The sequence below is a fragment of the Cnephaeus nilssonii genome (genome assembly GCF_951640355.1).
Source record: "Cnephaeus nilssonii genome assembly, chromosome: 22".
Classification (NCBI taxonomy): Eukaryota; Metazoa; Chordata; class Mammalia; order Chiroptera; family Vespertilionidae; genus Cnephaeus; species Cnephaeus nilssonii.
The window spans coordinates 11151449-11167151 of record NC_137093.1 but is presented as its reverse complement, the minus strand read 5'-3'; the positions used below and the strand labels follow the sequence as shown (position 1 = coordinate 11167151).

Here is a 15703-nt window from a genome sequence, read left to right as displayed (position 1 = left end):
ACAGGCCATTCATATGCAAAAGCCGCTGTGCACAGCCTGGGTGGGGTTTTAATTGGGTGGGGTGGGGTCTCAGGGAATTACCAGGGCGGAGCAAACAGAAATGGCTGCCAGTCAGCTCTATACCAGGGAGGTCCCAGCAAGGGAACAATGACCACTGTGAGCACCTGCATCTGGAAGAAAGCCACCCCCAAGTTCCTGCCCTGATGCCAGACAGTTCAGTTTCTCCCCGTATGTGTCTGGGTTCCCTAGAGCTTCACCCAGCACTGGAGCTCAGAGGAAGTGGAAGTTTGTAAATTCAATTCACGGTGCTGGCCTTTTAAGAGGAGCAGCTGGGTCTCCAGCAGCCTATGTGTCACTCAGCCCCAATCCACACTGGTTTGGACTTCTTTCCCCAGCTCTGGAACCCTGGGCTGGGGGTCTGATGTGGGGCTGGGACCCCTCGCTCCTCTGCTCCTTCAGGAAGCCTCCGTAGAGGCAATCTCCCTCCTGATTCAAAAAGTGGCATACCAGGGTGCCGGGCCAGACCAGCCCATTCCGCGCCTCCACACCTCCTACCATCTCAATGTGCTTTCTTCTTTACCTCTGTAGTTGTAGTACTTCCACTCAGCCAGCTTTCCCACGGTTCTGGATGATAGTTGTTCTGTATTTTAGTTGTAATTTTGATGTGGCTGTGGGAGGCAGCAAGTGCAAGCATTTACCTAGGCCACCATCTTGGTTCCTCCTCGAGGTTTTGTCTCTTGAATCCTGGCAGGTGGGAGGGAGGGTGTGCCCCTCAGACTGGTTTTGCGGTCATTCTGCCAGGTGTTTTGGGAGGATCACAAACTGGGAGTTAATTTCGAGTTAATGTCTCAGCATGGGAGTTCTTAGACCATGCAGGTAGGGTCAATTCAAACTCCACACCTGCCTGGCCTTTTCCCATCTACCTCTGCAGCAGCACAGCCGCATTTACTGATCAGCAGACTCAGAGACAAAGCAAAGGCTTTCATCTACTAAAGTATCTTCATCTCATCCGGAGGCCACAGCAGCTGCCTGAGTACACAGCCTCTGTCGCCCCTTCCCCTTCTTCTGTGAGAGTGGTATGACTGTGACCCATGAGAGCCTTTGGCGTCTGTAGGTCACTTCCATACGTAAAAGCCACAGCTCCTTTTCCCACCAATCTTTTATACTTTGTTAGTCACCCTAAACTAGATGCAGTCCCACCCAACAAAGGAAGCACACACAACAGAAATGATCACTTATCATTTCCTCACTTATCATTTCTGTTAACTTGCCTGTTCCCAAGGAAACTGTGCAGTGTGAAACCGAGGACATTCTGAGGCTGGCCTACATCAGTCCACACCTGGGATTAACCTTTTTCTCATGGGTCTCTGGGTTGAAAAACAGTTTGGAGCCCTAGCCGGTTTGGCACAGCCTGCAGACTGAGGGTCCCAGGTTCGATTCCGGCCAAGGGCACATGCCTTGGTTGTGGGCTCTATCCCCAGTAGGGGGCGTGCAGGAGGCAGCCGATCCATGATTCTCTCTCATCATTGATATTTCTATCTCTCTATCCTCCCTTCCTCTCTGAAATCAATAAAAATATATATTAAAAAACAACAACAGCCGAAACCGGTTTGGCTCGGTGGCTAGAGCGTCGGCCTGCCGACTGAGGGGTCCCAGGTTCGATTCCGGTCGAGGGCATGTGCCTTGGTTGCGGGCACATCCCCGGTACGGGTTGTGCAGGAGGCAGCTGATCAATGTTTCTCTATCATCGATGTTTCTGGCTCTCTGTCCCTCTCTCTTCCTCTCTGTAAAAAATCAATAAAATATATTTTTTTTAAAAAAAAAAAGATCTTAACTTTAAAAAAAAAAACAACAACAACAACAACAATTTGGATTTACTATGGGATTCTCAGTTCTAACTTCGCACTCTGCACAGGCCTAGGACTTTGTCCGCTGTCCTGCCTGGACATTATAATCATTTTTGTTACCACCACTGACTGTTCCCAACTCCCTTCACCAAGGGTAGCTACCGGGTGTCATCTTCTGTTACTGGCCCTGGTAATTCCTCTTACTTCCTTGAGAGTTCCATTCAACTCTGGATTTGAAAGGATGTTTACCTTATCAAGAATTTATACTTTTAACATTTCTAGGTGTTTGTAGTATATTTTCAGATTGTCTAATTCAAAATACTGCGGTAGAAGAAATTTGAAACTACTCAAACAGCCTGAGTTCAAATTCTGACACCTCCCCAGCAATATAATCTTTGACCAGATACTTAGCCCCCCTGAACTTTCTCCAGGCATGACAAATGGAGATTAATACCTCAAGGACTTGTTGTGAGATTGCATTATTATCAAGGGTAAAGCTCAAACACCTTAATATGATTTACAAAGTTCTGAACAGAGCCCTGCCAAAGACTTCAGCCTGTTTTCACACTTCCCAGACACACTCCATTATAATAAATTACATGTGCATCCTAAATTGTTCCCCTCTCTAGCTTCTAAGCCTTTAGGCATAGTGTTCCTTTTTCTGAATCTTCTCCTCCCCTGTCCACCCTCCCTGTAACTATGCTTACTAATCCTTCATATCTCAATTTAGATATCAATTTCTCTAGGAAGTTGTCCCCACTGATTCCCAAGCCTGGATTAGATCTACTGAGAGTCCCAGGTCACCTATGACATCTTGCATTTGCCCATCATAGCACTCAACAGCCTGTATACTTGTTGAAACATTACTTAAGGGGAAGATTTTTTTGCTATTTTGTTCACTGTTGTGTCCCTAGCTCCTAACAAAGCCTGGCACTCAGCTCAGTACATGGTAGCTGTTGTGTTTATCAGCACCTCCATCTGTCATAATTCTCAAATGTCTAATTGTTGTATAAATAACCCTTAAGTATGCCAAGAAGCTTAGAGTTCAGTTACGAGACTAACAAGGGCATGCATTGTGTCAGAGCTACATTTCAGGCCTTTGATTTTCACTTGCTCAGTCATTTACCCTTTTTACACTAGGAACTAACCCAGGAGTGTGATGAAAAGAAATCGCAGTACGATAGCTGTGCAGCAGGCCTCGAAAGCAATCGGTCCAAATTGGAACAGGTAAGAAGACAGTTTTTAGTTGAAGAATAGCAAACACTGTCTGTGTGTGCATTATTTTCACTATACCAGTGTCAAAAGATTCCTGAGTCTTTTCCCTCATCCCCTGAGTCTGTCTCCTGGTTCCAGAGATCTTTATTTCTTCAGACTTGGTTTGTGCACCCTGAACTCTCCATCTGCACCGCTACCGCCACATCCAGGCCCCCATCCTAGATGCCCCAGTAACCCAGCGCCTGCTCTCCCACTTTCACTCCTGCCTTCCTATGGTTTGTTCAGAGAGCATCCAAAGAGACCAGAGTAAAACTTAGGCCACCCTCCAGTGTCTTCCTGTTGCACTTAAAACCCAACTTCCAAACTATGGTCTCCCAGGCCCCATCTGCCTCGTGAACTCCACATCCTTGTGCTCTGCTCCTCCGAGGGGATCCAGCCACATGGGCAGTCTACTTGTTCTGCAAACAGGCCAACCTTGTTTTCACCACCCGGCTTCTGCACACGCTCTTCTCTCTCTGCACCCCTCCGCCCCCATCTCTTTGCTTTGATCTCTTTTTCATCATCCCAGTTTCACCTAAATATCACCTCCTTCTAGAGATCTCCCCTGATCACCCAATCTAACTTTGCCTGCTCAGTCACCCTGCCACATTCTGCTGAATTTTCTTCATCATGTTCATCCCCATCAAAAAAGACCTTCATTATGTGTCTCCTTGTTATATCTGTTTCCTCTTCTTCAATGAGAGCAGGGACTTATTTGTCTGTTCACTGCTGTGTCCTAGCACCTGACACAGAGCTGGGCACACAGTAGGTATATAATAAATGAATATGAGTCGTCTCTAGAAAGATTACAGCCTTGTCTGTTACAGTAAACAGAGTTACAGTTGCAGAAGAGGAAACGACTGATGGCATTTCTTTTGTTGTGCATTCAGTCATCCTCTCTGCAGCCGACGATGCTTTCAGTAATGGTGACCATTTAAAATTACGTGTTTGTTGTAGGAAGTCAGAGGACTCCGTGAAGAATGTCTTCAAGAAGAAAGTAAATACCATTATACAAATTGTATGATTAAGGTGAGACAAAGAAAGGAAATCACAAACTTTCCTGAGGTTTTTCTGTATCAAGAACTTAACCTAAAACTTAGTCTTTCTACTTAGAACCTGGAAGTTCAACTTCATCGTGCTATTGATGAGATGAAGGCATATGTCTCTTCCGACCAACAAGAAAAAAGAAAGGCAATTAGGCAAGTAATTTTGTTGTTTTTTATATTGAGTTACATAATGTCTCACCTATAGAAGTTTTATAAATATAGTGGAACCTCGGTTCTTGAACTTAATTTGTTCCGGAAGGCTGTTTGAAAAACTGTTTGAAAACCGAATCATTTTCCCCCATTAGAAATAATGTAAACTGAATTCATCCATTCCAAACCCCCAAATTATTCCCTGTTTTAACCTTTCTTTTATACAGTACATATCTAATGTACTATTTAATCTATAAATAAACTCTTCTTAAATTTGTGGAATCAACCCCTACTAGCCTTAAAAGAATTTTTCATATATCACTGCCTCCCAAATGCTATCTATCACCTGCTAACTGCTTTTCCTTTATCCAGTTAACAACAGGTTTTCTACCTATTCATTTGCCTGTGATTGTTGTTTTCTGAGCACTTTGTTAGCACTCTTGACAGCCTCTTTATGTTTTAAAATTGTGCTAATCTTGGATTTCTGCCAGCAACAAAAGCATTCTATCCTATATTTATTGCCTGAGAGATGCTTTTTGTCATGCTGAGGTATAGCATGAAAAGGTTGTCAGGTTGAAAGCTGAAGTTTTAGTGGACACCTGAGACATTTTTTTCCTGTGAGAACTGAATTGTTCACAATGAGAGACATTTAAGAAACGAGGTTTGACTGTAAAATGAAGTTATGAAATTTGGAGTACTTAAATAGTAGATAATAAGATATTGTTAAGGTTTATTTATTGTTAAACATCTTTTGGAAAGTCTAGCCCTGTTAACTAAGTAAGAATATGTTTAATTTCCTTTCTTGCTTGCTTACTTTTTTTATTGTCATAAAAGATATATACGATAAAATTTGCCATTGTAACCATTTTAAGTATACAATTCAGTTGCATTGATTACATTCACATTGTTGTGTAATCATCACAACTATATATTACCAAAATTTACATCACCATAGACCCATAGACCCATAAACTCTTGTAATCATTAATAATTCCCCATTAGCCCTAGCTGGTTTGGCTCAGTGGATAGAGCGTCGGCCTGCGGACCAGAGGGTCCCAGGTTCGATTCCAGTCAAAGGCACATGTCTGGGGTTGTAGGCTAGATCCCTCTCTCTCATCATTGATGTTTCTCTCTCTCTCTCCCTCTCCCTTCCTCTCTGAAATCAATAAAAATATATTTAAAAAGTAATTCCCCATTAATAATTCTCCCTTGTGAGGAATACATATACTTTGATAGTTGGGTTTTTTTAATAAGCATTAAGGTTTGTCTGTTTTTAAAGTCCCCCGTGGCTTGGACTCTAGTCATCTGCCTGCTAATTGTGCAGTGTGAGTGACCGCGTTTCAGCTAGAAACTATGTGACTGCAGTGTGCCCGCCTTCAGAACAAGGAAGCGGTGCCAGTACCACTAGTCCTTATATGGTGATTCTTTTGGTAATCATAGCTTGCAGCATACTGCAATAAATCAAATGCTGCCTTACAAATACATTTATAGTTGAATTGCTAGCTGGGATAAAATACAGTAATTGAACAAGATACACTTTCTTTGCCCCTTAGCACACTTCAGATGTTTTGCTTTTATCATCCAGTAAGAACTCAAAGTGTAGGATTCATATTTATTCTAGATTGTAGTTGAGATTTCTAGTGGCATATACATTAATGTTACAGTAAGGAATCTAAGACCGAGAATGTCTTGGCAGAGTCTAAATTTTTTTATATATAATGTACTGGAATGCAAGCTAGACCGAAGATTTCCTATAAATAGAATATTTTTCTAATACTACACATATTAAATATACTTATTCAGATTCTTTCATTGAATATAAACTTAGCTCAAATAAATCTATGTGGTCAATGCTGATATTTCAAAAATGTGAGAAGTTAATCTTGTTCTTGAAAAATAAAAAGTTAGAAATTAAGTTCTATTTCTTTCAAAATTACCAATATAAGTAATACAGAAGGAAATATTGCTCCTGAACTATTGGTTTCTGATCAGTTTTCTAACCAGATATTCCTCATCATCATTTTAAAAATTATTATAACCTTTATCATTCCTTAGTTTCCCTATAGAAAAATATTAGGCCCTGACTAGAGTCATGCATGATAAGAATATTATTAATTTAATGAAGTTACTATACTCTTAAACTCACTGATACATGTTTAAAATATTATTACTATTATAGACAAAATATTTTTATTATTCCATTTTCTACTTTTGTTGTACTTTTTTGTTTTAAAAGATCGTGAATTTGAATTTTATTTAAAGAGACAGCATGTTTTATTTCAAAGTACTAGAGAGGAACTATAAAATTGGTTTCTAACCTAATTTTCCCAGTCCCTAGTTTGGTTACCTTGAGCACATCACTTCCTCATTATGTAAGATAAGGTAAACAATGTATACCACAGAATATCAAGTTGAATGTGTGTGCAGCAGTGCTTGGAAATTGCAAGGTATGAGTTCTTGGAGCATAAGGACCGTTATCTGTCCTGTTTGCTTTTTTTTTTTTTCCCCAGTATGTTTTTATTGATTTTTTTAGAGAAAGAGGAAGGGAAAGGGAGAGAGATAGAAACATTGATGATAAAAATACATCGATCAGCTGCCTCCTGCACGCCCCCTATTGGGGATTGAGCCTGCAACCTGAGTATGTGCCCTGACTGGGAATTGAACCCTGACCTCCTGGTTCATAGGTCAACACTTGCTAGGGCTGACCGGCAGACCGTGAGTGACAAATGAATGATTACTCTGACACACGGTTCTGTGAAAGAGAAGGTTAAGAGACTGCCTAGCTTGAGAAACCAAACGGCCCCATTCGCCTGCTTCCTTAGGCTTTTATTGTAACAAAAGCTTGATCTAAAATTAACTATTAGATACTATCAGTAGGGTAAGCATCCTTGAGAAGACACATGCATCTGTAGTGTCCTTTAAGCAAGGACATTTAAAGACTAAACATAAAGATTCCAGTAAAACACCCAGGACTCAGACTTGTTTGGAAAAGTCAAGACAGGGGCTGCCACCTTCAGCAAGGTCCCCCTAAAAGCCCCCTGACCTCTTGGAGACTCCTCCTTACAGAGTTTCCAACCAAGTCCCGTGCTTCCCCACAGATACTCAACCACTGAGCCACACCTACTGGTCCTGTTTGCTTCTTGAAGGCCCAGAGCATGCTTGGTACATAAACAGGTGCTGCGTAATAATCTCTCAAATAAATTAAAACTATGGATTAATGTCATTGGAAAAGAGTATGAGCCTGTTGATTTCTTGATAAAATATCAATGAAAATTCTAAAACAATTGAGACATTTCTCAGGCCAAGGGTAATAAATGAAATATTTAAAGCAATTTGAACTATAACCGTATATTCTTCTTAAGCTAGTATGTCATTTACATCTTCCTGGCTATTTTTTCACTGGAGAGCTGGAAAGGCAAACAGTTTGACATAGTATCTCATAAATTCTAAGAGCAAAATGAAGGTCCATCAAGATTGTGTTTATTCCCTCACTCCTGTGCGCAAATTCTATCTTCACTTCAGCTCTGTAAGCACATGGGGTACTTTTGACTGACATTGTTTCTATTCTAATCACATTCACCCCCCTTTTTGCAGAAATGCGAATCTTCCTTTACTTAGACTGCTAGGGTTTCTCTTGTGGTCTGTGATTTCTTAGATTCTCAGTTTTGTGTTTTTTAATTTCTTCGTAAATACCTACTATAGTGTAGTTTACACAGAAACCTAGTCTTTTTTCCATCCAAATTTGAGGTCAAAAGTCTCTCTTCATCCTTTAATCTTTGTCCTTAACAGTTTAAATCTACTTTTTGTCTTATGTGGTATTAAGATATAATTATACTTTTGTTAAAAAATGTAATACAAAGTAATTTGTATTTTTATTTTTACATTAAATTTTTGCAGTTTTTGTTAGATTACAAAAGAAATACAAAAAGTAACCATTATGAAATATAGTACACAAAAATGGAATGTTGTTCACATTGCCATGCCTCAGAAATGTCTAATGTTAGTATTTTGATGTACATTATTCCATATTCTTTTCCCATGCATTTGCTAGTGTGTGTGTGTGTGTGTGTGTGTGTGTGTGTGCGCATGCGTGCATGCGTGCATGCTAGCAAGTGCATGGGAAATGTTTTTATGTGTATACAAAAATAAAATTAAACTACACATACAGTTTTTCTCTTCATAGCTTATCTAGAATTCTTTCCACTTTGGTATTTATAGAGCTACCTCATTCTTTTTTATAGCTCTCTATTATTCCTTTAAATGGAGTACTATAATTTATTTAAACATTCCCCCATCTATCAGCTTTAGTTTGTTTGCAGATTTTCACTGTTATAAACAGTTGTGAAGTAAATGGTTTTTGTTTTTATCTTTATTTTATGAGAGTTTTTCTGTAGGATGACTTCCTAGAATTGGAATTTCAGGGTTAGATACTATCTGGTGTATATTTTAATATGTATCCTTTCTCCCTTTTGCAAACCTCCTCAAAAACAAAGTAATTTAAGCAAATGTCTTGCCATTGTTTTAAGGATAGATTAGCCAGAAGTAGTACTTAACATTTTAATTCTCTTAATTTTATGTGATGTTTTGTCTTTTTTCCCCTTAAATTACTGTTTACTCTAGTTTACTTCTAAAAACTGACTAAGGATGAGGAAAGGAAATATTTGATAATGGGTTTTCTTCTAACTCCAGTACTCTAAATTACATTGTTTAATATATTTAGGTAGATATGTTAATGTTTTATGTATCAATTGAAGTTAAATTATTACGTTGACTCTCTAGGGAACAGTATACCAAAAATATTGCTGAACAAGAAAATCTTGGAAAGGTAAGAATTTATTATTTGTTTTATTTACTTATTTATTTTTAATATATTTTTATTGATATCAGAGAGGAAGTGAGAGAGAGAGAGAGAAACATCAAAGATAAGAGAGAATCATTGATCAGCTGCCTCCTGCATGCCCCACACTGGGGATCAAGCCTGTAACCCGGGTATATGCCCTTGACCAGAATAGAACCCGGGCCCCTTCAGTCCGCCACTGAGCCAAACCAGCTAGGGCTATTTTTTTAAATATGTCTAATTCACGTTTTCAGTACATGGTTATGACATTGTCATTAATTTTTAAAAGGTTTAGTACAGTTTTCCTTTTGTTCATCCTCACTGGAGGATATTCTGCCATTGATTTCTAGAGAGAGTGGGAGGAAGGGGGAGAGACACATCAGTGTGATAGAGACATATCAATTGGTTGCCTCCTGCACAAGCCCTGGCCAGGGCCGAGGACCCAACCCACAACCAAGGTATATGCCTTTGACTGGACTCAAACCAGGAACCGCTCACTCCTCAGGCCGAAGCCCCATCCACTGAGCCAAACTAGCCAGGGCTTTAGTACAGTTTTCAAAGGGAAATAGGTTCCTTCTTAAGCCTTTTCAAAGATGCAGATACTTCCTTGGTAATTTAGTTTTATAAAAGTGAAGGCTCAGCCCTGGCTAGTGTGGCTCAGTTGGTTAGAGTATCATCAGTAGACTGAAAGGTTGTGGGTTCAAATCCTGGTCAGGGCACATACCCAGGTTGTGGGGTCGATCCCCGGTCAGGCATGTGTGGAAGGCAACCAATCAATGTGTCTCTCTCATATCAATGTGTCTCTCTCATATCAATGTCTCTCTCATCTCTCATCTCTCTCTCTCTCCCTCTCTCTCTCTCTCTCTCTCTCCCTCCCTCCCTCCCTCCCTCCCTCCTTCTTCCCTCCCTTTCACTCTCCCTCTCTTCCACTCTCTAGAAATCAATGGAAAAATACCCTCGGGTGAGGAATAACAAAAAAATAATTAATTAAATATATATGAAAGTCAGTTGCATTCATAAGTTAATGGTTTCAAATACATGTGGGTGTGAGGCAAACTAAATTTAATATTTCTGATACAGTACCCACATCCTGTCTTTGGTTCTTTAAATAACTTTAATAGATTGTTAGGATTTTGACAAGGAAATTATTCCAATAATATAAGAAAAGTTACAGTTTAAGTAGCAACTTAATCTTAAAATCATGCTCAGAACTTTTAAAATTCTTGATCTGACTCTTTTTGTTTTAGTTTATGAGGATAAAAATATTTTTTGTTTATGAGGATAAAAATATTTTTTGTAAGATACTTTATTTGTAACATAGACTTAAATAGTTTACATGCCAGGTATTGTGTCAAAAATTTGCTGGCTATATTTAAATTATATTTTCTTAATTTTGTTTTGTTTCCTATTGTTGCTTGCTATTTATTACCTTTGCTTTCATTAGCCATAGCTGAGAGGGCAGTTTTTAGTGAGTGGTTTGAATCTGGTCCTCAGCTTAGGTTAGCCTCTTATTTGGGCAAATATCAACTACCAGTCTTCTCATTGGTGTCCTTAGGTCAGCCAGTAGCTCAGTTACATCCTAAAAGAGGGAAAGATGGGGATGCCTCTGTGTAGTCTGTTTGTGTCTTTGCTTGCTTTTCTGTCTTTCTTGATGATTTCCCACGCTCGGTGTCAGTGTATTTCTGTCACTGTTCCCTTGTGTGCGCTGCCATCTGCTCTGTTCCCTCTGCTCTCCTTCCTTCCTTTCTTGCCCCTTTGTCTCTGACTCCGTGCTACCCCTCCTTTCAGTCACCCTTCCTCAGTTGGTCACAATATAGACCCAAAGTACATTTTTGCAATTTACTGAAAAATGTTCTTATTCCCTTTTATAATTTTAGAGTCAGTGAGTAGAAGTTTCAGTAGGTGGAACCATATCAGTTATTAGTAACAAACATAATTCTAATAAGGATTTGGGCCAATTTAATAGTGTACTTTTTTAAAAAAATCACTAAACCTTCTCCTTTAGAAATATATGCATACATAGAGCATATACTGAGTCAGGAAAGAATACACTATTTAATAATAACATAACACATGATAGTTTATCATGTATTTTTTATATCTATTATGTCATGTGAAAAAACAACCCTATGAAGCAAATCCTATATAATAAAAGGCTAATATGCAAATTGTCCCCTTGACCAGGGGTTCGACCAGGGGGCGGGGCCGGCTGGCCAACCGCCCACGGCCCTTCCTCCCAGCCTGCGGGCCAGCCGAACCCCACCCGTGCATGAATTCGTGCACCAGGCCTTTAGTACTTTCATAAATATCCCCTCTTATTGGCCTTACCTGACCATTTAGAAAACTGAAGTTTATAGGCATTCAGTGCCTTACTTAGAGCTTATGGCAAAGCCAAGGTTGAAACTCAAGTCTTCCGATTCCTAAAATCTGCATTCTTTTTTTTGTTCCACTTTCCTGACTCCCTTTATTTTCCCCCTCCTTTTATATTTCTTTGTGTTAGTTTTTTTAACTTCAGGTTGTCCGACATCAGTGGTCGGCAAACTCATTAGTCAACAGAGCCAAATATCAACAGTACAATGATTGAAATTTCTTTGGAGAGCCAAATTTTTTAAACTTAAACTTCTTCTAACACCAATTCTTCAAAATAGACTTGCCCAGGCCGTGGTATTTTGTGGAAGAGCCACACTCAAGGGGCCAAAGAGCCGCATGTGGCTCGCGAGCCGCAGTTTGCTGACCACAGTCCTACGTCAATGATAACTTTATTTAACTTGTATAACCTTAGTTTTCATACATCATAGAAGAACCTGATTCAATTGACTATTATTCATGAACTATAGGCTCGATGCACAAAATTCGTGCAAGAGTAGGCCTTCCTTCTCCTGACTGCCGGCACCGGCTTCCCTCTGGCACCCAGAACCTGGGCTTACCTCCAGCCACTGGCAGGCACCCGGGACCCAGGCTTCCCTCACAGCCCTGGCTTCATCCAGAAGGTTGTCTAGAAGGACATCCGGTCTAATTAGCATAATATGCTTTTATTATTATAGATTGTACAAAGCATAGCATATTCTTCTGATTGTGGCAATAGAAGTAAATCCCTGTAATTGAGACTTAATTATTCTTGATTTTTTTATTTTATTTTTTTTTTTGACAATAGAAACTTCGGGAGAAACAAAAAGCTGTCCGAGAAAGTCACGGTCCAAATATGAAACAAGTGAAAATGTGGCGTGACTTTGAACAATTGATGGAATGTAAGAAACAGTGCTTTCTGAAACAACAAAACCAAACTTCCATCGGTCAGGTAATTCAGGAGGGAGGAGAGGATCGGCTGATACTCTGAATTCATGTGTCGTCACTCGGGGTTTTAGCCGACACGACTTCTATAAGCATGCTCCCGTGGTGTATTTCTTTTCTTGAAAGTGGTTTGTGCAACATTTTGCTTTCGGATTAGCCATTCCCTATTAAGCTTTTTTTGGAAAATAATGTTAAGATACATTTAGGTTTTAAAGTATTTAATATGAAAAAAAGGCTTTTATTTTTGCTTAGTTTATACATCAGGGGAGTCTTCTGAGTTTTATGAGATGGGGGACGAAGTTTACTATATGTAAATGTAAACATATGTCCATTAAGAAACGTAGTTTTTTTAAAATGTAGTAACCCAATGGCTTAATGTTTTCTTAATCTTTTTTTAACTTTAGAAGAATCTTTTAGGAACTAATATCTCTTGTTTTGAAGAAACATTTATCTGAAGTTCAGCAATTCCTACAGTTTCACTTCAGTTTCTTTTTCTTCTGTCAAATTCAAGAAAATTTAACATTTTGAATAACATATTCGTATTACTTAAATGCAAATAAAATTTGGTGTACATATCATGGCTATTTATTTAAAAATTATATAGTTGTGTCAAAATTTATTTTTTAATTAACAATTATAGTATGTATTAAATTTAAGGATTATCACTTATTTTCATCAAAAATCTAAAATAGTACTTAGGTCTTAGAAACAGTTATTTTAAATTTTTAAAAAAGTCACAGAATATAGGTGTTATCATGTGCTAAAATGTTAGCATAGGATTCCAAGTGAAATTCAAGACTTCAAAGTTCTTCTAGTCTCTCTTCATCTGGACAAGGTATTTGAAGATTCCTTTGATTTTTGCTTAAAGAAAGATATTAAATGTATATGCCACCATTTGTTTCATTTCAACTTTTAGATACTTTTCAAAATGTTTTTCCTTTAGGTTTGGACACTCAAATATGAAATTGTTAGTATGTCCATCGTAGGTTAATTAGTTGTTTTTAGCTATCTTTTTGGGGGGAGGGGGATTAATGAAGAAAAAAATTGTTTCTACCCCTGCTCAAAATATACAACATTGATTATGGCTTTGCATCTTTGTTCCCAAATGTGTCCTACTTGTAATTTTTGTTTGAAAGCTTCTTTCTTGGTAATCAGAGAAACTTACTAGCATGGAGATTATTAGTAATTATAGAAGCTTTTCCCAAGAATCATTTACCAGGTAAGTGTAGAAGAAACTTCTAACAAGTTTTAAGAAACAAAGCATTTCTATGTTATTAAGTGGTTTGATCTGGCCCTCAGCTTACTTGAGCCTCCTAGTTGGGCAGATATCAACCACCAGCCCCCTCCTTTGTGCCTTTAGCTCAGCTGTTAGATCAACCACACTCTAAGAGAGTCATGGCTGGGTTTCAGTGTGTGAAACAAACCCTTCTTAATTCACTGGTCAGGTTTTGAACATTGAGGCAGACGTGTTTGTTCAGTGCTGGCTGCTGGCTTGTTATTGTTAAGTAGTAAGTGATTGATGTTCCTTGAACGAGAGCATGAATCCTTTGCATATATTTGGAAAAAAGACTAGATACCCCTTACAGAAACAGCATTTTATTTCCCAAAGGAAAGTCCACTTACAAAATTATTAAGCCTTGTGTTTAATTTTTTAGCCTTTACTATCTTTTGGTGCTCTTCTCTTAATTTTTAAAATTGTTAACAACAGATACTCCAGGGAATGCTTTTAATTCTGACTTGATTATTGCTTGCCATTTTATTCCACACCAAAAGAGTATTTGGATTAAACACTAAGGCAGCTTCAAAATTACTTTAACTGAAACAGAACATCATTATTGCTTCAAGAAAAGCAAATTGGGGAAAAAAGCTAACAGTACAAAGTTATTTATAGTTTTTATGTAACATTGGACATTTAGTAACACAGCTTAATGGGTTTGGTACAGTGACTTTCCCACTCATGTCCAGATTTGATTGTAACATTAAACAGCGTTGACTAACTCTAACAGTTTTGGACAGCTGGCACTAACAGAAGAAGAGCCTATTACATTTTCCTTCAGGACGGATGCTCTAGCTGGCTGGTTGATGCGAGTACTTAATAGTTTTGGAAAATAATCTGTCTTCCACATGATGGCCCAAATAAAGGAGAAAAATGTAGCCTGCAAAACCTGCTTCTATGTTCACACATTTCCTTGTCCTGGGACTTAGTGTTGCCAACCATTGCATGGGACTCACTGTATAAACTGTAAATTCCAAAAGGCCACTGCTTATCTTGCTTTCTGCGTCGGTTCAGGAAATAATCCAATCTTAAAGGTTGTCCTTTAAGAAGAATTTTATAATAGGATAGTATCTTATCAGTTCTAAATCTATTACCAACCAAATCCAAGATCATGGATTTTCCAAGTCCAGAGAATATACCAGCAAGGTCTTAGCACATTGTCTAAAGACCAGTGGAGCCCAGCCAGCATCAACCTATGAACCAGAAGGTTACAGTTTGATTCCCAGTCAGAGCACCTGGGCCCCTTTATTCCGAAGGCTGATGCTCTATCCACTGAGCCAAACCGGTTAGGGCTGTTTCTTACCTTTTTAAGCTAACATGATAAAAGGGCAATTTGAGTAAAATAAAGAGACTGAATATGTTGCTCAAACTAAAAATATATAAATTTGCCGATTTCTCCTGAATTGAACTTGAAACTATGCACAAATAGGTAGCTTGCCAAAGCTGCCTTTACAAAGACAGATCAAGTTTGTATTGGAAAATGAGTTCGTATGGAGATGTGTGTTTTATAGAAACCTCAATAAGACAAGCATTTTATTCACCCAATGTTAGTGACTAATGAGTGTGAATCAAAGACTTGTTTCTACAAAGGGTTCTAGGCGCTTACATCATTCCTCTTGCTTGGCAGGAAGGAGTGTTTAGCCTTAGGGAGTGGGTAACTTTTATTCAACTCAGTTATATCAATAACTTCTCCATTGTTGTAGCAAAGGTGAGATCTAGATTATATATGCAACGAATCCTGTTTTTAAACAATCCGTGGCAGCTAGGAGAGAAATAAAGTTACATTTTTGTTGAATATATAATTGTTTCTCCTTCTCCTTTTCCTTTTAATGAGAGTAGTTTAATGAGAGCTGTGGGCTGTGTGGCAGCCGGGCATGAGGTGAGTGTTTTTACCTGAGGAAGATAGAGAGGGATCATTCAAAGTTAACTGTATATTTTCAATGTTTGTCTCTCCTGTCTTAAGACAATTTTACAAAGAGAAAGTTGGTTATACCTGTCGTTT

The 15703-nt window shown here is 38.7% G+C and overlaps 1 protein-coding gene across 2 annotated transcripts in view; it reads left to right on the top strand.

The window, feature by feature from the left end:
• Positions 1 to 15278, top strand: part of IFT81 (intraflagellar transport 81) — a 204593-nt gene extending 189315 nt beyond the window's left edge. Inside the window, exons 18-22 of one of the 2 annotated variants that reach the window (XM_079762819.1) lie at positions 2988 to 3074; positions 4059 to 4130; positions 4215 to 4300; positions 9077 to 9122; positions 12289 to 15278. In XM_079762819.1, the coding sequence (XP_079618945.1) occupies positions 2988 to 3074; positions 4059 to 4130; positions 4215 to 4300; positions 9077 to 9122; positions 12289 to 12471 (474 nt within the window). In that variant the 3' untranslated portion in view covers positions 12472 to 15278. The remainder of the gene's footprint in view (positions 1 to 2987; positions 3075 to 4058; positions 4131 to 4214; positions 4301 to 9076; positions 9123 to 12288) is intronic. The other variant, XM_079762820.1, reaches the window with a different exon arrangement.
• The last annotated feature ends 425 nt before the right edge of the window (positions 15279 to 15703 follow it).